The sequence below is a fragment of the Panthera tigris genome, chromosome C2, assembly GCF_018350195.1.
Source record: "Panthera tigris isolate Pti1 chromosome C2, P.tigris_Pti1_mat1.1, whole genome shotgun sequence".
Classification (NCBI taxonomy): Eukaryota; Metazoa; Chordata; class Mammalia; order Carnivora; family Felidae; genus Panthera; species Panthera tigris.
The window spans coordinates 57,627,789-57,650,728 of NC_056668.1; the positions used below are offsets into that span (position 1 = coordinate 57,627,789).

General features: G+C 38.6%; 1 protein-coding gene and 1 pseudogene across 4 annotated transcripts in view; both read left to right on the top strand.

Moving 5' to 3' along the window:
* The window catches only part of CD96 (CD96 molecule), a 95,549-nt gene that overhangs the window by 64,322 nt on the left and 8,287 nt on the right, over positions 1-22,940 (top strand). For 3 of the 4 annotated variants that reach the window (XM_042957254.1, XM_042957252.1, XM_042957251.1), the window contains exons 9-11: positions 13,204-13,272; positions 13,792-13,875; positions 22,852-22,917. In XM_042957254.1, coding sequence (XP_042813188.1) covers positions 13,204-13,272; positions 13,792-13,875; positions 22,852-22,917 — 219 coding nt within the window. The remainder of the gene's footprint in view (positions 1-13,203; positions 13,273-13,791; positions 13,876-22,851; positions 22,918-22,940) is intronic. The other variant, XM_042957253.1, reaches the window with a different exon arrangement.
* On the top strand, positions 19,422-20,739 carry LOC102967494 (annotated as a pseudogene).

Below are 22,940 nucleotides of genomic sequence, written 5' to 3' on the forward strand. Positions count from 1 at the left end.
GACAAGATTGTCAAATGTAGATCACTGGGGGAAGCAGATCACAAGATCAATCGCAGGTCGAGATGTTGGATGTTAAAGTAAGAAAGGGCTCTGGAGAAAGCTTGCTAGCCTGCCAACGTAGAGGACTGCTGGTAACAGCGGAGGACAGAATCAGGGAGGTCTGCACAGGGAGCTGGAAGGAAATATAGACTCAGGTGGAAGAAAGATGAGAGATGGATCTTCAGACAATTGTCCTGAGCACAGATATAAAATAAAATGAGTGTCGGGCATGAGAAGACAAGCAGGGTGAGTGCTGACGGTGCTCGTTGGGTGGGCACAGCTTGCTTAGGTGAGGTGCCAGGTGACGGTAAGCTTCAGTTAAGGGCCAAGGATTTGGACTGGAACAGAATGCCAACAAAGAGCCACCGTGGCTTTGTGAGTATGTGAAAAATATGGGTGAAATAGAGGTGATGTGTATGGTAAGTGGTAGAAGCAAGGGTAGAGCATGCAGACCAAATGATGCAGATTCTAAGCGATGTAAAGTGATAATGATCTGAACTAGAGTGGGCGTATGCAGCAATGGAGAGTACTTCAACAGAAGATCCAGCATGGCTGGTTTGCCTAAATATGAGGGATAAATAAAAGCTTTTTAGCAGACTATCATACCAGTTTTTTGCCTGGTAATTACCTAAATCTTTAACCAACTACCCCAATTATATTATAGTATTAAGCAATAATATTAATAATATCTGTTAGTATTTGAGTGCCCCTGATGTGCCTGGCAGCGTTTTAAACTAGTAAATGTATTATCTCTTTTAATTCGCCCAACAACGCAATGCTACAGGCACTATTATTATCCCCATTTTACAGATGAAGCTATTGAGGCACAAAAAGTTTAAATAACTTAACTGAAGTCAGAGAAACAGCCCTAGATCCAGAAAAATTGCTGGAGCCCAGACAAGTTTGAGAGCCTGAGCCCTACTGCCTCTGACAGTACAGGATGGGTGCTCAATAAATATCTTTAGACACTGAATAAATCCATTCCCGTGTGAAGCTGGTATAGCTGATATGAAAAGGTCAACATGACAGTTATGCCTATATTAATCTTTCTCTTCTCTGGATCAGTGTTTTCTGAGAAATGCAGCCTCCAAAAGTGGGGCTAACATTTCCTCAGTCAGAAATAAATTGGAGAAAAAATCCTCTTCCATCCATTATCCTTCCCTTTTCAACATTATTATAATATAATTTCATTGCCCAGAGATATGTACAGAATTCATACAAAACTCCGGCGCTCTCCTTTAATCCTGGGAAATTCTCATCATTGCATCTTCTCAACCACCTTGCACCTGGGGCTCATGTTGCAAGTTGTTAAAGAGTTTCTCATTTTTTTCCATACCCATCCCCCATAAGCCAAGGGTAGCCTTCTTGATGACTAGTTTACTTTGAGTATTTGTTTATCCAGTTTTCCTGCTTGGGAGCAAGGTAGCTCTGGGGGAAAAAAACTATCAGTTGACCTATTCTTCTGTTCATTTCATAAAGTATTGAGTGTCTTTAAACACCCGACACAATGTGTGATGAGCTCTGTCCTGCTTCCTGTCATTTCCCCCAACCGGGTCCTAGAAACCCTTCCTAGACCAGAAATCCAGTAATACACACTGCTTTAGCCATTCAGTGAACACACGTTCCCCAAACAATCTGCCTCCCATGGGCAAAGGGTCTTGAGCAGAGATTAAGATTTCACACCATATATTTCCTTTATGCTGGTGTAAAGGTCAATATGCACATAATCCTGACATTAGGGCTTGATGAAGCCAACTCACATGTGTTTAGATGTAGTTGATGGCCTATATTCTTTTAAGTGCAGTTCTCCAGTTAATATCATTATGAGTCTAAAGGCTCTTTGTGCTGCAGGTGCATTGATGGAGTATAGTAACACATTTGCAGGAAAGGCTAGGTGGCTATGTGGCTAGATACTGTCAAGAGAATAGAATGTCAAGTGAAAATGTTACTATCTGAAAAAACAAATTATATTTTCAGATTCAGTTTTACATAGAAATAAGGCAAAGTCTTGGGGAGCCTGGGTGGCTCAGTCGGTTAAGCGTTCCACTTCTGCTCAGGTCATGATCTCACCGTTGATGAGTTTGAGTCCTGCATCAGGCTCTGTGCTGACAGCTCGAAAGTTTGGAGCCTGCTTCAGATTCTGTCTCCATCTCTCTGCCCCTCCCCTGCTCACGCTCTGTGTGTCTCTCTCTCTTTCTCTCAAAAAAAAAAAAAAAAAAAAAAGTAAGGCAAAGTCTCGGACCTTTGAGCTTGACAAACCAGATCACAGCAGCAACCTGAACTTACAAATAACTTTCACTTTTACATTTTGTTGAATAAATAAGCTAAAGTGGGTAAAATTAGCAAAAAAAAAAAAAAAAAAAGAAAGAAAAATAAAAGATTTTTCCTTTCCCCATTATTCCCTGTCCAAATGAGCTCTGTTGAATAATTTCTCCCTAGACTCTGAAAGCTTTTTTGGTGATTTTCATATCATAAATGTTGTCTGGTCCCTTTCAGACTCAAGAACAGACTTGTGTCAATAATTAAAAAGCCTTGACAAATGTAGTGTCAAAACTTGCAAAAACTAATTTGATCCAGAACTTTCTTCCCTTTCTGCCCACTGTGTGTTGGTGTACCTCAGCTGCAGAAGCCTGGGATGCGAGGTTGTGTGTTTTATGTCTGTGGAGGGTGGAGAAAATGTCTCTTTGATTGTCCAGCTCAATCCTGTCTTCCACTCCTGGTTCGGGCCTCGCTTTAGGGGTCATAGCATGCAGAAGAGAAGAGAGCGGTAGATGAAAAAGACCTTCCTTGTCAGGCTGACTGCAATCTGATGTAAGTGCCCTGTGGGTGGGGAGAATAAAAATTGCCATCTTGACCTCATGGGGCACTCTGGCAAATTTCTCAGAAATTTGGGACTGGCCCGTGGCTATTGTCCCCTTGATGCAGGATGCAGGTCCTGCCTCTCCACCAGGCTTCTGTTTATTATCCCCCTATAGCCCATGAGCTGCTGGAGGTCTGTCCCCTTAGGAGCTGTTTGCTCCTCCAGATATTCCTGGGTGAGATTTCTTTCCATGGCATTCTGTTTTATCTGAGAAAACATGCCCCTTGGCCTCCTATTTGGTGGAAGTGCTCCTCTTCTCCAACAGGGCCATATCTCTCTTCTCAACACTACTAGTCAAGCATAGGCTCCCAGTGTAGTCTCTTTAGCCTGAGTCAAGCACTGGTCCTCTTCATCCCAAACTCCAGGACACGTAGGCCAACAGCTCTGAGTAGTTCTCTTGAAACCACACTTCACTTGAGCTAAGGTAAGGGGGCAGGTTCTTCTTTTACCCACCACCCACGTGAGAGGGGACCTGACTCGTAGCACCCTGACAACTCTCTTTAAAAAAAAATCTTCACTGCGCCTAAGATGGCTCAGTTGGTTAAGGGTCCGGCTCTTGATTTCACCTCAGGTTATGATCTCCTGGTCGGTCTTGAGATCCAGCCCTGCCTGTGTTGGGCTCAGTGCTTCAGTGCTGAGTATGTAGAGGCTGCTTAGGATTCTCTTTCCCTCTCTCTCTGCCCCTCCACCACTTCTCTCTCTCTCTCTCTCTCTCTCTCAAAATAAATAAGTAAATATACCTTTTAAAAAATCCTCACCTGGGGCACTTCTGCCCCTATCAAGTCTTGAGATTGATGATGGACCATAGTTAACAGAACACACTCCACATGCCCCTCATAGGTGGTCCAGAACTCTGCTTTAGAAGTGACAATGACTTGCCCTATAAAATCATTCTTAGCCTCTGGAACCTCATCTAAAACAAAGGTACAAAGAGGTCCATTTGAAAATTCTCTTCGGTATTACTCCTTAAAATTCAGCTTTTAAAAGAAAGTCAGTGAGACCAATGATGATCTATCCAAAAAGGAAGTCAAGAAAGCAATCACATTTATAATAACATCAAAAAGACTAAAATACTTAAGAATAAATTTAAGCAAGGAGGTTAAAGACTTGTACACTGAAAACTATGAAACACTGATGAAAGGAATTGAAGGAGACACAAACAAATGGAAAGACATCTGATGTTCATGGAATGGAAATTTTAATATTGTTAAATTGTCCATGCTACTCAAAGTGATGTACAGATTCAGTATAGTCCCTATCAAAATTCCAATGGTATTTTTTCACAGGAAGGGAAAAACAATCCTAAAATTTATATTCACAAGAGACGTCACATAGCCAAAGGAATCTTGAGAGAGAACAGCATTGGAGACATCATACTTTCTGATTTCTCAGTATACTACAAACCTTTAGTAATCAAAACAGTATGGTGCTGGCATAAATACAGACACATAGATTGACAGAACAGAATAGAGAGCCCAGAAATAAACTCAACCATATATGGTCAACGGTTTTTAACAAGGGTGCCAAAAATACACAACAGAAAAGCATAGACTCTTCAATAAATGGTGTTTGGAAAACTGGATGTCTATATGCAGAAGAATGGAATTACAGCATACACAAAAATCACCTCAAAATAAAGTAAAAGACTTAAACATAAGACCTGAAGCTATAAAACTTTTAGAAGAACACATAGGAGAAAACCTCCTTGACATTGGCCTTGCCATTGATTTTTTAGATATGACACCAAAGCCTAGGCAACAAAAGCAAAAACAAGCAAGTATACTACATCACGCTGAACAACTTCTGTACAGCAAAGGAAACAACAAATGTAAAGGTAACCTATACATTGGGAGAAAATATTTTTAAGCCACATATATGATAAGGGACTAGTATCCGAAATATATAAGGAACTCATTCAACTCAATAGCAAAACAAAAAACAACTCATTAAAAATAGGCAAAGGACCTAAATAGACATTTTTCCAAAGGAGACATACAAATAGCCATCAAATACATGAAAAGATGCTCAACATCCCTAGTCGTTAGAGAAATGCAACTCAAAGCCACAATGAGATATCACCTCCCACCTGTTAGGATGACTATTACCAATAATAATAATAATGATGATGATGATGAAAATAATAAAAGATAACAAGTGTTGGTGAGGATACGGAGAAAAGAGAACTCTTGTCACTCTTGGTGGGAATGTAAACTGGTGTAGCCATTATGGAAAACAATATGAAAAACATTATGGAAAACAGTTTTTGAGGTTCCTCAAAAAAATAAAAAAATAGAACTACTATGTGATCCATTAATCTCTATTCTGGGTATATACACAAAGAAAAGAAAAAAAAAAAAAGAAAAGAAAACCAGTCACCTCTAAGAGATATAGAAACACCCTAAGCTTCCATTGGCAAATGAATGGGTAAAGAGATTGTATGTGTGTGTGTGTGTGTGTGTGTGTGTGTGTGTGTGATTCAGCCTTAAAAAAAAAAGAGAGATTCTGCCATTTGTAACAACATGGGTGAACCTGGACAACATTACACTAAGTGAAATAAGACAGACAGAAAAAAACCCTGCATGATCTCACTTATAAGTAGAGTCTAAAAGAGTGAACTACATGGAAGCAAAGTGTAGAACAGTAATTCCCGGGGCAAGGAAGAAGAGACAATGGGGAGATGTTGGTCAAAGCGAACAAAGTTGGAATTATGTAGGATTAATAAGTCTGGAGATCTAATATACAGCATGATAATTATAATACTGTATTGAATATTGGAAATTTGGTCAGAGTAAGTTTCAGGTGCTCTCATCACACAAAAAAATAAATTGTTACTATGTGAGGAGTGATACGTTAATTAGCTGACAATACTAATCATTTCACTATGTATGTGTATATCAAATCATGTTGTTACCTTAAATATATACACTTTTTATTTAAAAAAGAAAATAAAACCTGAGGCAAGGAAAATAAGAGCAAAAATAAACTATTGGTACTACATCAAAATAAAAAGCTTCTGCACAGCAAACAGTCAATAAAACTAAAAGGAAACCTCCTAAATGGGAGAAGATATCTGCAAATGATATATCTTATAAAGAGTTAGTATCCAAAATATATAAAGAACTGATACAACTCAATACCAAAGAAACAAATAATCCAACTAAAAAAATGAGCAGAAGACATGGATAGACATTTCTCCAAAGATTCAGATATCCAGCAGACACATAAAAAGATGCTCAATGTGACTCATCATGAGGGAAATATAAAGCAAAACTACAATGAGATATCACCTTACACCTGTCAGAATGGCTAAAATCAAAAACACAAGAAACAAGTATTGATGAGGATATAGAGGAAAAGGAACCCTCTTGCACTATTGGTGGGAGTGCAAATTGGTGCAGACATTGTGGAAAACTTGAAGTTCCCCTGCAAATTGAAATAGGACTACCTTACGATCCAGGAATCTCACTACTGGGTATTTATTAAAACACACACACAACTTATCTTTGTCTAAGTTGTGCGTGCGTGCGTGTGTGTGTGTGTGTGTGTGTGTGTTTTAGTAAAAACAAATAATCTAGCCCTAGAATTCTGTGTCTCCTTCAGCTTGAGATGGATACTTACGTAAATAAAACCCACCAGGATCATGGTCACATTAATGGAGGAAGAAAATGGGTGGTAAGGAAGAGCAAATATCGACAAAGTTAGCCTGAAAGTTTTCATGTTATATCCAATTTATTTTATTTCCACTACTCTCCTTTTTGCTCACTTTGCTTCACCCAAATTGGCCTTCTCACTGTTCCCACAGCATATCAGAGTTGCTTCCACCTCAGGCCTTTTTACTTTTTCCCTCTGCCTAGAAAATTCTTTCCCCCAGGGGCGCCTGGGTGGCGCAGTCGGTTGGGCGTCTGACTTCAACCAGGTCACGATCTCGCCGTCCGTGAGTTCGAGCCCCGCATCAGGCTCTGGGCTGATGGCTCAGAGCCTGGAGCCTGTTTCCGATTCTGTGTCTCCCTCTCTCTCTGCCCCTCCCCCGTTCATGCTCTGTCTCTCTCTGTCCCAAAAATAAATAAACGTTGAAAAAAAAATTAAAAAAAAATCATCTGGAATCTTAAAAAAAAAAAAAAAGAAGAAAATTCTTTCCCCCAAAATCTACATGGCTCCCACTCTCATCTTCTCCCAATCTTTGTTCAAATGTCATCTTCTCAATGAGGCTTTCCGTGACCACCTAATTCGAAACTGTAGCCTCCTCTATCTCCCTTCCAGTCCCCTTTCCCTGCTTTATTTTTCTCCACAGAATTTTTTTAGCATCCTGTAGAATTCACTAGCTTGTCCCCACAAGAAAGTGAATCCCATAAGGGCCTTTTTTTTTTTTTTCAGTCTGATTTGTCTGCTGAGGTATCTCTGTCACCTAGAACAGTGATAACACCTGGCTGTAAGTAAGTATTGATAACTCAGTAAATATCCTGGAGCTTAAGGATATTTTTTTCAAGCACAGAGGAGGAAGAGATTAACAAAGGAAAGGCTTCAGGGAGAGCGGAAGAAGGCTCTATAAAGAAAATGGCACCTGGTCAGGGCTTGAAGACAGGGCAGTCTTACAATGGGAGGCTGAGAGAGGATGATGGCAGAGACACACAGACTATCAATTATCCTGGGAGGTTGTGTGCTGGGGACCATGATTGAATTCCAGAGCTACCCCCTGGTTCTGCAGCAAGGCCAACTATACTTTATAAGTCTACCAGAGTGGAATGAGTATAGTCTCTGGTGTCAGACAGGCTTGAGTTCAGTTCCTATCTCTGCTGACTACTAGCTGTGTAATCTGGACAAGTCATTTTACCTCTCAAATACTGTTTCCTCACCTTAAAAACCAGAAGTTAGTATTATCTAGTTCATATGGTTATTCTGAGTATCAAATATGTAAATGCATAAAGAACAACTGTAAAGCTAGACCCACACAAGCCAGTCTGGAAAGGCATGCCATGATCAAAACAAGAGTCCAGCAAAGAAAATTCATCTTAAAATAAATCAAGACCTCTACTTGTATTTTTTATTTCCTTGAAGGAGGAAACAATGACCAAATCACAATTTCTTTTTTTTTAATTACCATTTTAACTTTTATCCTCCACTTACCTTGCATCAACGACTGCTCACCTGTCTCTCTCATTTGATACAGAGTAAGTTCATATTAAATGATCTTTAAAATTTTAAGTTGTTTGGAAAATATTTCAGCATTTCCCCCAAATTAACCCTCCATGAGACCTCCAGCATTTCCCTTTGTTTCCCTTCTCTGGCAGTGAGAGGGACAGTCACCAGGAAGATGGTAGGAGTCCAGATGAAGAGATTCCATTCTGTTTCATAATGTCACAAGGAGCCAACCAGAATTAGCTCTTAAAGAACATGATTCTGTCTCCTCCATTTAACTCAGAACTGACTAGAGCTGTCTTCTAACCTAATTGAATTTCTAGTGATAACATAAAGGGGTAGTTTTTAATTTCCGTGGAAAAACATTTTTAAGTTGAAATAGGAATGGGCTAGGGAAGTTTTGAAACTTCTCATCTAACCTCATGGCAGTTTTCAAATTAATATAAGCAAGACATTTTGCACAAAGTAGTGTTTTTCTCCTAAACCCCTTCTTCTTTTCTGAAACATGGGTTATTATTATGTATCTCTGGATACTTGCAAGGTTTAATAACAATAAGCATTCAAACTGAAGAACATATAAGCAACCAGCAAACAAAGCAAACAACTCTGTCACTGGGTTTGGCATATTACTCGCCTACACAGTATGTCATAATATAGAACCAAGTATTGAGTGCTGAAGAGGCTTTGCTCTATTATGAGTATAAATATAACCTTGAAACAGAAAGACAAAAAAAAAAAAAAAAAAACTGCTTTATTCACATGCTGAAATACATGATCAACATGAATCTTAAAGACTTGGCTAAGAGGAATAGAAATAGAATTCTTTTAAAATGCTCTATTTGATGTCAAAAGACCGCCAATTATGTCCTCTTACAGTTATGGATCTCCAGGCCAGGCCCTAGGAAGAGATTTCTTCTAAAAGCAAAAACAGCCAAACAAAACAACGCTGAGAAACAAGCAGTGTTTCTGCCACTAGTGGGCCACAGTTTGATCACTGTCCTCTGCGGCTGAGGCCATGGGTGTGCACTGTGACAAGCAGTGGCTCACAATCTCATACTCAGTTCAGTTCATCACACAGAACAAACCCTCCTTGAGGGCTTACAAAGGCCCAGCCCTGATAGACACGTCCCACACGTTGCTATTGCTAACAGTGCGTGAGACCGCCTACGGGGTCTTTGCACTGTCTGTGTCCTCTGCCTAGAGGCTCCCACCACCCCTCCCCTGCTCCCACTCGAGTCTGCTACATTCCCCAGGGAAGCCTTCCTGAGACTCTGCATAAGCCGTTTCCTCTTTCATGTGTCCTCATATTTGGACTGGTTTCTGTGATTCTTTGGTTGATGTCCATATCCTCTGAACTTCAACTCCAGAGGAGTGCCGCCAGTCCCAAGCACAATGCCTGGAAGATAGAGGCTCCCAAATGCTGGGTCAATAAGTGACAGAACAGAGGAAGGGGGTAGCAGGAGATAACAACATGGAGAATGTTGGAGGTCAGGTCATGTAATGCCAAAGGGCCTTGAAGCATAGTGTAAAGCCAAGGGGAGTGAGTGGGATTTAATTTACCTAAAGTACTAGATAGTTTTCTAAATGGCTTCAGCTCTGACTTGCACATGAGGATCAGGGTCTCATGGTAAAGGGATCATGCTTTCAATAACCTGTGCAACCAGGTACAGACCCTCAGGCCAAGACCCAAACCAAATTCAGCTGGAGACCAATAAAACTGAAATGAGCTTGGACTTCTTAGCGTTATGACGGGGTGTCATTGATCCTTTTGTTCCCAGAAGCTTATTGGCACACATTCAGCCCTCAACAAACTCTGCAGGCCTGTGAGAGGAAGCATAAAGCTGCACTGATATGTATGCCAGGCAAGAGACACAGTGACACAAAGATCAAGGTGGCATGTGAGCCTGGGGCAGTCAGTGTTCCTCCTCTCACGTGGTCCAAGAACAACATGTAGATGCAGTGGAATGAATGAATTCTCCTTTCCCTGCAGTAAACTTGCAGTAAGCTAAGATTTATGTCACATTATTTTCTGATTCTCCAGGAAAGAAATTTAACCAGTCATTTTAATACACATGAAATTCTCAGTCACGTTATCCCATGTCATCAGGATTCCACTGATTCCTGACAGAATTAAATCACGTGGAGCTAATGGTCAGTATGGGCAATCACTGGCTGGGGAAAGTGTCCATTGCTTGTAAGTAAGAGGTATTTTAAAATGTGATTGGCAGTTGCTTATTAGACTGAGATTTCTAGGTAACAGCAATATTGCCTACAAATAAATACAAAGGTCTCTGATGATTACCTCTTAGTTCTTTTCTTCATCATTATTATCACCATTGTTATCATATCACCACTTTAAAACCATTCCTTTCTGCTTTCACTTATGTAATCACTCAGTGAATTCTGTGGAGGTTAGGTCTCAGAATGAGAGGGGAGGGAGAAGTAAAGGAGGAAGGAAGGAAGGAAGGAAGGAAGGAAGGAAGGAAGGAAGGAGGAATGGAGGGAGGGAGGGAGGGAGGAAGGAAGGGAGGGAGGAAGGAAGGAAGGAAGGGAGGGAGGAAGGGAGGGAGGAAGGGAAGGAGGGAGGAAGGAAGGGAGGAAGGAAAGAAGGAAGGAAGGAAGGAAGGAAGGAAGGAAGGAAGAAGAATGAATGATACTGGTCTGTGGGAGGTGAGATAATAGACTGCCACCAACAATAAAAGTTTCACTCTCTCCTACATGAGGAATTGAGTCCCAGAGTAAAGAGATCCTTCTTTTTGTCCTTCTGAGAATTTCTCAAAAACTGGATAGAGTCTTTCTTCTCTTTCTCCTTCTTTCTCCCTTTTGCTTTCACCTCTTCTTCCTCTATTAATTAGGAGAAACACCTATCTCTCAGTATTTCACAGTATCCAAAGATTACTTATGACTAGTCGTTTCTATCCTTCTATGCAATTTTTCCTTGCCTTGTTTTAAAAAGGAGATGAGGTTACTTTAAAAGTACATCACAATACAGAAATTTTAAAATAGGTTACCGAAGGAATTGCTGCAGACAGGGACAAAGGTAGAGCCATCTCAGTGAGAGAAATAGAATTCAAATTCATTCTGTGATCCAGTAGCTGGAATGACACAGTCATTCAAGAACCCAGGTTTCTGGCAGTTCTGTCACCTTTCATTCGTGGGCTTCTATGCCTCCCTGCATCATAATATCTGATAGTACATGAGGGAAGATCATGGAGGATCTTACATGGGAGGTTTTATACATCAGGCCTTGAAATGACAACCATCACTCCTATTCACGTCCCATTGACTAAGACATCGTACATGGCCATAGCTAACCGACCGCACAGGAAGCTAGGAGATGCAGTTCATGCACACCAGAGAGAAGAATGGGCTTGGTGGTCAGCTGATAGTCTGCCACGCTGACCTTTATTCTCACTAAACTCTGGGAACAAGGGCAGTGTTTCTCTCTCCATGTCATCCCCAATTCTCGTACACACTGAGCACTCAATAAGTATTTGCTGGGTAAATGAAGCTGTGCATATTCAGTATTCAAAACATTTTTTCTGCCACCCTGATGCTTGTTGCCCATTTTAGTTCCTCATATGGCACCATCTGAAGCAGCCTCTAACGCATCTCCCCATATCTGACTATTCACGGAGTTTGGGCAGAGCGTGTCTTTGGTGTTCATTAGCAGGATTGCAAAACAATTGTTGTTGATCATTTCTCTAAATTAGTTATAGATGCATAAACCATGAGGCCAATTTATCAATGTGTCCTACATGTATTTTTTTTTTAGGGATTTGATTACCCATGTTTTTTTTTTTAATTTTTAATGTTTATTTATTTTTGAGACAGAGAGAGACAGAACATGAACGGAGAGGGTCAGAGAGAGAGGGAGACACAGAATCTGAAACAGGCTCCAGGCTCTGAGCTGTCAGCACAGAGCCCAAGACGGGGCTCGAACTCACAGATTGCAAGACTGTGACCTTAGCCGAAGTTGGACGCTTAACCGACTGAGCCACCCAGGCGCCCCACCTATGTTTTTTATTTAAGCATGTGATTTGCCAGAGCTGAGGTACCTGGGAGGCTGGGATACCATTCACTACTATCTAAAGCTTACAGGTGAATGAGCATACTGACCACCATACTATGAGGATATTTTTCAGAATATTATACACAGTATACAGTATTCTTTTTTAAAAGACAGGTGAGAAATTTATTTTTTAATCATAATAAAAAGAATTGCTGTGTTTCTTTTGAAAATTGACTGTTGTTATGATGGCCACAAACGGCAGAACATATACTCTTTATTTCTTGGCATTGTTACTAGAAAGTTCTGATGAAATGTGGGATCCACATCTGTTAAGAGTACATGACATCAAGAAATGCATTTTGTGTACCATCCGCACTCAGGTTTAGACAGAGGTTAACATACTTTTTCTAACCATATTTTCCTTGGCTTTAGTTTCCCTTTCTATCTACTTCTTTTGTCTTCTTGAATTGAGTATTTATGTATGCGACCTTAAATATATTTTTGAAACAAAGCAGAAATACACAAAAATAAATGCATTAAACATTTGTTTTCCCAAGAGATAAACCATGTTTTCAAATGGAGTGTGATTGGTTACTTTTCATTTTCAATCTATCTTGCTTCATCCCCTGAGGTATTTTCAAATGAATATGAATTCGTCTTTCACTTTGGGAGGAAAAGAGAGAGGAGAAGAATGGGAAATGATAGACTGTGAACATGGGGATGATTTTGAAAGCTAAGAACTAATGTAGATATGTAACCATATTGAGCATATTAAAATATGTACAATCGTGAAAACTCAGTACAAGGTAATTTCCGTGAGGACAAGCACCTCATGTTCATTGTTGAATGTAGACTGGAGCCTGGCACACAAAAGACACCAAAACATCATATTTTGAAAGTGTGAATGTGATACACTTGGAGAACTGAGTTAATATCACAGAAATGATATTGAATATTGGGTATGTAGCCACGAGCATATGCCTTTTGGACTCAGTTGCATCGTTTATAAAATGAAGGCAGTAGGCCCTGTATTCACCAAGGTTCTTTCTGATTCTGATATTCCATGCTCTGCATGCCACCCTTGTTAATTACAGTGGCATATCAAACATGGGAATGTATATACCTTAACACTTTGGGAAATTTGTTTTCAAAATAGGATATCCAGCTACATCATCAACAACCCTTGGAGACGTGGGTACATCGACTCCAAATACCATCCCTCAAAGTGAGTACAGCAAGGCTTTCCTTATGTGACTGAAAAGAGACAAAACACAAGTTTTAGTATAGCTATGACAATGTTGAGGTTTGGGCAAAAGGCTACAATTTTCACTTAATGTTTGATATTTTGGTTTTGAGTTGCTCAGTGGCAAATTGTAATCTAAATTGTGGCTATATATTGATATGACAATCACTGTAATCTTAAAAATATGGGTTGGTGAATTATTATACTGTACTTCTCATTTCTCATGGAATTTTAAGATAACATTAAAGTAATCTTGACAGTACTCCCAGTGATCTGAGCTGGTGACAGGAACAGAAAAAGAAAGAAAATCAGTGACAAGTCGGCATTAAACATAAACTACGGAGCTTTTGCTTAATATGCCAGCTGTGTTCCCGTGTAGGAAAGCATATTTTCAATTTCAGATTTCCCCAAAGTCACATAGATTAAAAATTCAGCACATCAAAGTAAAGTCAAATTACAGCTGTACAAAAAAGGTTGGATTCTGAGAATTTTGTCTTTCAGCCAGCAACTCCAATGCAACTACCCAAGGCTTCAACTACTCCTGGACCTCGAGCGGGAAAGATACCAAAAACTGCACACGTGACTGTGAGTCCCTTGGGGTCTTCTGGACCTCATTAATTCATCCTACACCTATAATGGACAACCACTATGTGCTCTGTTCATAATCATATTAACAAACACTAAACAAAGCATCTACTGTGTTTAAAGCACTGCTGCAGTTAGTTGCCAGGGATACATCTGTGAACAAAACAGAGCTAAGTTCCAAATTCTAGCGGAAGAGAGACGGGCACACGGTGATGAGTGATCGGGAATAAATAAAGCAGCGGAGGGAGACCATGAGAATCAGGTGTGAGGGTGGCTTGCTGTTCTAAATAGGGTGGTTTTGCAAGGCTTTACTGAGGAAGGTGACATCTGAGTAAAAACATACCTAATGGAGACGAAAGAGCAGGCTATGAGTGTATCTGAGGAAAGAGTGACGTATCCAGAGTACACATATCACTAACGACAATGAGAAGAGGGGGCCCAGTGTGAGGCACAGAAAGGGTCTGGCCATTTAATCTGGCTGCCTCTCAGCAGCCTGTGCTGATGCTGCTTTGGCAGGTAGCGACAGGATCTAAAGAGGAAGTGCACTGCCTCTTAGTGGTAGAAGACGAGGATCTGTCTGTGTGGTAGGCGAGTGGCAAGGGCTGTGGCTGCAGCAAAGCCCCCAGGGGCCGCTGGTGCAGAACTCTGGATTTCGCTACTAGGCCCTTTTGCACAAAGAGTGAAGGTGTGTGTCTCTTTTAGGGAAGCATTTAAGTTGTACATTTAAAGTCTCTAAAAGTCTTTGATACCCACTGGCTCAGTCATCTCACTGCTGGGAACTTGTCCTTAGGAGATTAATCGAAGAGCAAAAAGCTGGGAACTTGTCCTTAGGAAATTAATCGAAGAGCAAAAAGGAACATGTGTGATATTGCTCTTTGTCGCATTAGTTATTGATTTGATCTCTTTTGTGGACTTCAGGTGCACACATTTGGATTAAGCATAATTCTTAATTCAGGACACACTTTCACCATTAGTCCGTGCATGATTTAATTTAGTGTAATGTATTTCTTTTAGTATATATGTTAATATAATAGACACCTGTGAATTCAGTGCCCAAGTGCAAGAAGTGAAAGGTGCTCAGAAGACAGAGCACCCCCGGAGATCCACAAATAAGTGTAACCAGAGGTGGCGTGGCACATTCCTGTGAAAAGAAGAGGCAATTAGCAAATGGATCCGGAAACATTGATTATTTATAAGGAAAAAAAAGTATTAAAATATATGTCTGCCATGCACATGACAGAAAAATAAGTTCCGCGGTGTATATGATCTTTATGTCAAAAGCAAAACATTAATGCATGTAGTAAAATAAAAGTGAACTTCCTTTTGGCTTTGGGGTAAGGAAGGGCTTAAAAAAGAGACATAAAGCACGAACCATAAAAATGATAGAAAAGCTAGAATATAATAAAATTAAGAAAATTATTTTCATCAAAAGACACCTTAGCAAAAGTAAAAAAAAAAAAGGCAAGCTATCGTGTGGGAGCGGATATTTGCCACATTATATAACTGATCACTGAAAACTGATCAAGAATACATAGTTGACAAAGGAGCAGGACTTTATACCAAGAGTATATAAAGAATGGCTACAGATCAATTTTGAAAAATGCAAAAACATTAGAAGATGAGCAGAAAGGCACATCACCAAAGATATACCACGGTGGCTAGAAAGCATCCAAAGAGGTGCATAACCTAACAATCAGGAAATGCAAATGAAGACTAGAATCAGATAGCCATTTCACATATAATCAATCAACAAAAATTAAGAAGTCTGAAATTGCCAATTTCTTATATATTGCTAGTGAAAGTATAAACTGGTACCATCATTTCCCATCATTTTGACATGATATTTTAAAGCCAAACATTTTCATACCCTATCAGCCAACAATTCCACTCCTGAATGTATACTCCACCCCCCAACACACACGTTAGTATACGTATCCAGGAGATGTGTACACAAATGTCAGGGAAAACACTGATAGCAAAAACTATACATAACCTAAATGGCCATATCCAAGAGAATAGATAAGTTGTTGCATAGTCCTAGAATAAAATACTGGAGAGCAATGAAAAATGAGTAGATGACAGCCACATACAACAGCATGAATGAATCTTAGTAACATTGTAATGAGTCAAAAAAGTAAATGCCAGGTGACAATATATGGAATGATATTTTTAAATAAAATTTTAAAGCAAGTACAGCCAGACACCATGTGGCTTAAGCATAATATATGATAAATACTTAAAAACTGTAAAAGCAAGTGAATAATGGACATAGCATTCAGAACAGCATTTGCTTTGCAAAGGGCATACAAGGAATGAGACAAGAAGAAGGCATAATGTTTATAATTTATTATAATAGTCCAAAAATCTGTGTGTGTGAGTAGGGGTCTGAGGGTGTTAAGGAAAAATATGTCCAATAATAAGAGAATATGGAATAAGATGAGATCATAATTCAATGCAATATTATGAAGCCAATCCAAACAATAGCCATACTGTGCTAAGCTAGCCAGTACATCTTATTGTATAGACAAGGGTACTTGCTGGAAAATTTTTACCCATCAGATATAAATTGAAATTAAAAATCTTAGATCGGGGATGAAAGTCCATACTTAATAGACTAACATTTATCTTCTATGGTGTTAACATAAAATTAAGTTTCTAATGAACTTGACGAAACTCTCCTTTACCTACACTAGTTTGTCATCCTTGATTCTTGATAGTATAATACAAGTTAAGTCCATGAGATCTTTTTTGTTGTTGTTGCTTACTTGTATCCTCAGTGCCTAAGGTATATAGTTGGTGCTCAACAAATATTGTTGAATAGATAAATGAATTAATACTTGTTGGTTATGGGGGAAATTATGTAGCAATGCTGATAAAAGATTATTGGACAATATTATAGGAAAAAGCTGAACTCCAACTTAAATTTATGCTATAATTACATATAAATTATCCCATACTTTCATTCTCAGAATAATCCTTGGTGTCTAATGATTTCCTTTATTTTATTTATTTGATTTTTTATTGAAATTATACTGAAATGTAAGATACACAAGAATAGGGACCTAAACCTTTTCCTGCCTTGTTCACTGTAGTATCATAATGACTGTAGCCATGGCAGGCATACAATAGGTGCTCAGCAAATATTTCTTGAACAATTGAAAGAATCTGTGTACATGTGGATAAAGACAGGGAAGAAAATACATACATACACGGTGAAAAGAAATGATCTAGGGTGGCTCAATTGGTTGAACGTCCGACTCTTGATTTCAGCTCAGGTCATGATCCCAGGGTTGTGGGATGGAGCCCTGCATTGGGCTCTGTGCTGAACATGAGCCTGCTTAATATTTTCTCTCTCTCTCTCTCTCTCTCTCTCTCTCTGTCTCCCTCTGCCTCCTCCACCACTCATGCTCTCTCTCTCTCTTTCTCTCCAAAAAAAAGAAAAGAAAAGAAAAGATCACTTAATTGGAGTTTTCGAACTTTTTGTTTGCTTTAATTAAATTGTTATTACAATATTATGTGTGCCCAGAGTAAAAAATAATTCCTGTTCATCCCATGCATCATATCATTATGAAACATAGAGGCTACCCAAAGTATTTTCTGCCCCAGAAACTGGAAAACTAAAAGTTTCCAGGAGTGCAGGAAAGTGCTTTATAATTTACACAAATATATTCTTGGTCTTTTTAAGATTTCATAATGAAATGAACTATTGCCATTCTCCATATCATCTGTCCTTTCCCACCTGAAAACTTCATTTATCCTCAAACATCTCTTTATCATTCTTACCATAATAGAGCCTTAGAAAATGTGAAATCTAAGAAAGGACTCTGAAACCCAACAAACAAAATTTTCTCAGCAGTGAAAACCCACATTCCTACTTATGCAAATAAGAATATCTTGTTTACTAGTTGCCATTTTTAATCCATAAGCTTAGAGAAAGAAATTCCCTACAGTGAGTTGCTCTATTTATAATCATTCACAAAAACACATTAGGATCCGACAAGTTAACATTGATTGCTCACTCCCAAACTATTTTTGAAACATGTTTCTACTCGTTGGATTGGACCGTAATGTGACATCCAATATTAGATGATGCATTCGCCAAGATTCATGACAGGCATTGGTAATAGGATTTTTTTTCCTTCTAGTATGTTTATTTCAGTAGATTTATGAAATGTTCACAGGCAGATAAAGAATGGTAATGGATGGATTTCTGGTGAAATAAACCCACCAACACTGTTTCTAAGGCTCTTGCTATTTCCGAACACATTCTAATGGGATATTTGCTTATACATGCATTTTGTGTAGCTTATATATATTTGGATGTCACTAGAAGATTGTGAGTGCATTGCATTTTCACTAATTTATAAGTATATGTTTTCATATATTCTTTTGTTGTCATTTTATCCACTTGAGAATATTAGAATCTAATCCTAGTCCAGCTTCCAAGTTTCCAACAGTCTGGAACAGAAATGTGTATTTTACTTGAACCACTTATGAAATGGGGATACCAAATCTGACTATCTAAATGCCCAAAATATATAAGGTTAATAACATCCTGAGACATTTGCATTTTGACATTCAAGTGATCAGGCCATGGAGCAGAAAAGTGAAGCTTGATTACTTTTTTTATTTCTGTTTTCCCTGCCATCCATCGGGTCCAGTGGAGCCTAAAGCCACATGAAACTCAGTCAGTCTGTCTAAGTTAGACAAGCAGAAAAATGATATGCATCTCCACGGGCCTCTATGCCTCCAATTTGCCTCATTAACAAAATCAACAAGCTCACCATTACCTCACACACGTGCATGGCCACACACACACCCACACACACCCACACCTGGGCCTCAGAGTACTTGTTAATGACTTCACATAGGGTCTTTATTTTGTTCTTTGACCAAACATTCCTGTTTCTTCAAAATTTATGTACTTTTCTTCGCAAATCTTGCAAGTGCATTGTTTTCTCTGTCCTTGATCCTGGTTGGTTCTTTTCAGGCTTTTGGTAACTGTGCCGAATAATTTCATAGCAACCCCTTCTACTTTCCATAGGCAGAGGGGATGGAGAAGCTGGAGTTGAGGGGTTGAGGGTCAATGGCAAGGACATAGCAATGCCAGAATCTACAACAGTGTTGGGCCCTGCTCCTATTTCAGGCTGCACAATATTCCCTGCAGTCTTGATGTTCCCTGTTGGCTATGATGCTGATTCTCTAAATTCGCCACTCTTGTCCTCAAATTCGAAAACCTTATATGTCTCGGATCACTTCTCATTCAATTTTCCTCTTCTGTAAAACACTGTCCTCCTCCCATTCTGTTACCTAGGTCCTGATTAGGTCAGCTACAAATTAAAGATTTGTTTCTCTGATTTTCAGTTCTATCTTCTGTTAAAATGCCAATTTCTGAGGGCATCATGGGTCTCTCCACAGATAGCACACAAGTCTGCCTTTCCAGAGATCATGAGTGTCATCTTTTTTCATGGTCAGGAAGAGCATGAGGGTCTCATCTATAGACGAAGTGGTCGTGACAAGAACAAACATGGTAATTAGTGCCAACATTTGCATCCTGGTATAAGGAGTGGTGCTGTCCCAGTGCATATTTACCCTGAAGAGGAAGAGGGGGTAGACAACCAAGATCACTGAGATCCCTGTATCCAAGCCCTGCATCTCTGAGTATTTCTTGCCACCCATGCCATTGTTTCAGGACAAAATCAGGGACAGAAGAATTCAGAATGGCTTAAGGATGATTGGATAACTGAGACAAGTCTTGGTAAATGTAAATGTAAAAATGTACATGCAAAAATGATGCCCAAATTTCAGAGAAGTTCAACTTACATCAAAAACCATACAAAAATAATAGAAATTATCTGTAGCTTTATCAAAAAAGTAGCAGTTTATCTTCAGGTACCTATGGACTTTGATATGGCACTAAGTAGGTTTTCCTGCAAAGGGAAAAGGTGCCCGACATGTCATAATATTATTGACAACCATAAACCGGCTGCAAAAATGAATGTCAAGAAAGTTTTTGCAACTAAGGAAAAATACCATGTTGTCAAAATTGATTCTGCTTTTACCGTAGAAGAAAAATATCCCTTTATGGTAGAAAGACATGCCAAGGCACATAGGTTCCTTGTTGAACAAGCTTTTCCCAGTGCTAAATTTAAATCAATTATGGAAGAATCCGATGTTATGTTCAAGGAAGAATATAAAAATTTATTTGAAAAACTCCAAAAACACAACATCCCTGTGTTCATATTTTTGGCTGATAATGGTGATGTACTTGAGAAGGTTATCCATCAAGCTGGGATTTATCATCCAAATGTCAAAGTAGTGTTTATTCATGGATTTTGATTCAAATGGAGTCTCAAAAGATTTAAAGGAGAATTAACTCATGTATTTAACACACATAATGGTGGCTTGAAGAACACAGAATATTTCAATCAATTAAAAGAGAGTAGAAACATAATTCTGCCGAGAGACTCTCAAAGAAACTTAAGGATGGCAGATGGAGTAGCCAATGTGGAACACATTCTGAAGATTGGATATCTAAATGATAAAGTGGATGAGCTTTTAGAAAAGTATTATGTTAGTGAGAGATGAATCATTAGAGGTAGCCAACTCTATCTTACTGAGGATTCTATAAGTAAGTATTCTTCAGGAAGACCTCTTTCCTGTGGGAGCAATTGATACAACAATTGCTCATCTCTTTGTCTCGCTGAAAGACTCTTATGTATAATACATTCTCGCTCTTAAAGTTTTTTCTTTACATTACCTAAGTGTTTTCAGACATGCTGAATCCATCAACTGGAAGCTCCTTTTTCTTCATCTCTCTCAACACACTCCCCACTATATTTTTTTAACAGATTAAAAACAAATCTTAAAGCCAAAATTAGAAAAATAACTTTCGCTTTTCCAAATGGATTCTTATGTTTAATTTTATCACACATTTTCTGAGGAGTCTTTTTACACTTGGAAAATTCCTAGAAGTCTAAAAAGGAAGATTTATGAAATGGCAAATAATTTGCATAATTTTAAGTCCTACCATTTTTGTAATTTGCGTAGATCATGCCGATGGTATCACCATCTCCTGAAATTGTGCTATGCTTGGTTATTTTGCCTGAAGAAAATCAATATTGACCAGAAAAGATTGGCATTCTAGATTTGGTGAAAAAACTGTTGTTTTTTACAAATGGTCTGTATGTACTTGCTGATGATAAACATGAAATGGAAAAAAGAATCTTAATACCCACTTCCCTGAAAGGGTTACTACTTGTTCAACTATTTATATCTCAGCATAAATTAATTTATCACATCCTTTCTTACAAACAGACTTTGAAAGATAAAAAATAAAGTATCAAGCTCTAAAAATAAGTAAAGCAGGCACCAAATTGGGCAAAAAAATCTTGTAAGCTTATCTGGAACAATTTGCCTTCTTCCAAATTTTACCTAAATCCAGTCCTGGTCCCAATTTCTTTTTAATTAGTTGTTGTTATTTGTTACTCAAATCCCTAACTTAATGGCTTAGCCTTTTAAAATGGGATTTTAACAAAGGGCTCAGTCCATCATCACCTATTGACCTTGGTATTCTTTCTAGAACAGCAATAATAAAAATTAATCAAGATCACTTGTGCAGGGTCAGATAATTGTACTGAAGATGAGAATGTCTCCTTGATCTAGTCACACTCAAAATAGCTGCGTGCAAAACCCCCTTATTTCTGGGGTGACCCCCCCAGTGGAATTAGCTATGGCAGACTGCACTGTAAGCCATCCCTGGAGAGCATGTGGCCACACCTCTTTGAAGGGCCTGATAATATACCTTCAACTGCCATTGGCACCCAGGGAGGAACCAGGAAAGAGGAGGACTAAGGACTTTTTTTTAATGTTTGCTTTGGTTTTGCTTATTTGCTTTGGTCTTGACACACAAGAAGACACTTAACTTGGAAAATCGTAGATGCTAATGTTTTAAATAAATGAGCATAGTGTTGTTCTACCAATTGCAACTATGTGCGACTATAGCTATTTTACTTTACACTACACTATAGGCCTGAAATGCACAGCCTGCCAACAAGTGGAACTTTGCTGCCAGAGATGGGGAACTAAGCAAAATGAGTCGATAGATCTACTTCAAAAGCCATAGGTACTTCCTGAGTTTGCTGCCATCGACTCAAGGGGAAGGTTTGCTTCTGAATCCATCAAGACGACTCACACAGCAGCTAGCGTGGCCTATGACCATAGGGGGCTGATAATTCATATTGACACAGTTCAGTTTTCATAGCCAAACAAGAATGTCAACTTGTGCACAAATACAAATTATTTTGTTCCCTCATGCGTGTTCTACCAAGGTCTTCAAAGTCCTGTTGGCACCTTTTCTCAACAAAGGGCTACCATAACTCAGCCGGGCTTTCATTCTCTCCCACCCATTGGATGGACAAGAGAACAGTTACAACACACTCTCTGTGGCTAAAGGAACCTCTCCTAGTGTTTTCCTTCCATTCCTTCTTCCTGCTTCTAAGTGGCAATAATCAAAACCTTCCCTATTGGAGACATCTAGATCACAAGTTTTCCCTCAACTCCTGCTTTATTTTGGGACATTCTTATGTATGCTGCAGCGTAGTTCAATGATTTTACTTTACATATGCATTAATAATATTTTTTGTTTTATTATTTATATAAATTACTTATATATTATATATAAGTATAATATATATATTATATATATGTATATAGTATATACTATATATATAATATATATTATATATTATATAAGTATATAGTATATAAGTATAATATATATTATATATTATATAAGTATATAGTATATAAGTATAATATATATATTATATATATTACTTATATAAATTATATGCATTAATAATATTTTTTGTTTTATTATTTATATAAATTACTAACTTCAAGTAAAGGTCAAGAAAGGACAATAAAATAACAACTCTTATGCAGCTTGACTCTTCCAATATATTCTTCCCCTAGCAGCTCCATGGATGCCCAGTGAAACAGACAGTTCATCCCCCTCAGGTGTAGGCTCAACAATTCAAGGTGAGTACTTGGGGGAGATTTAG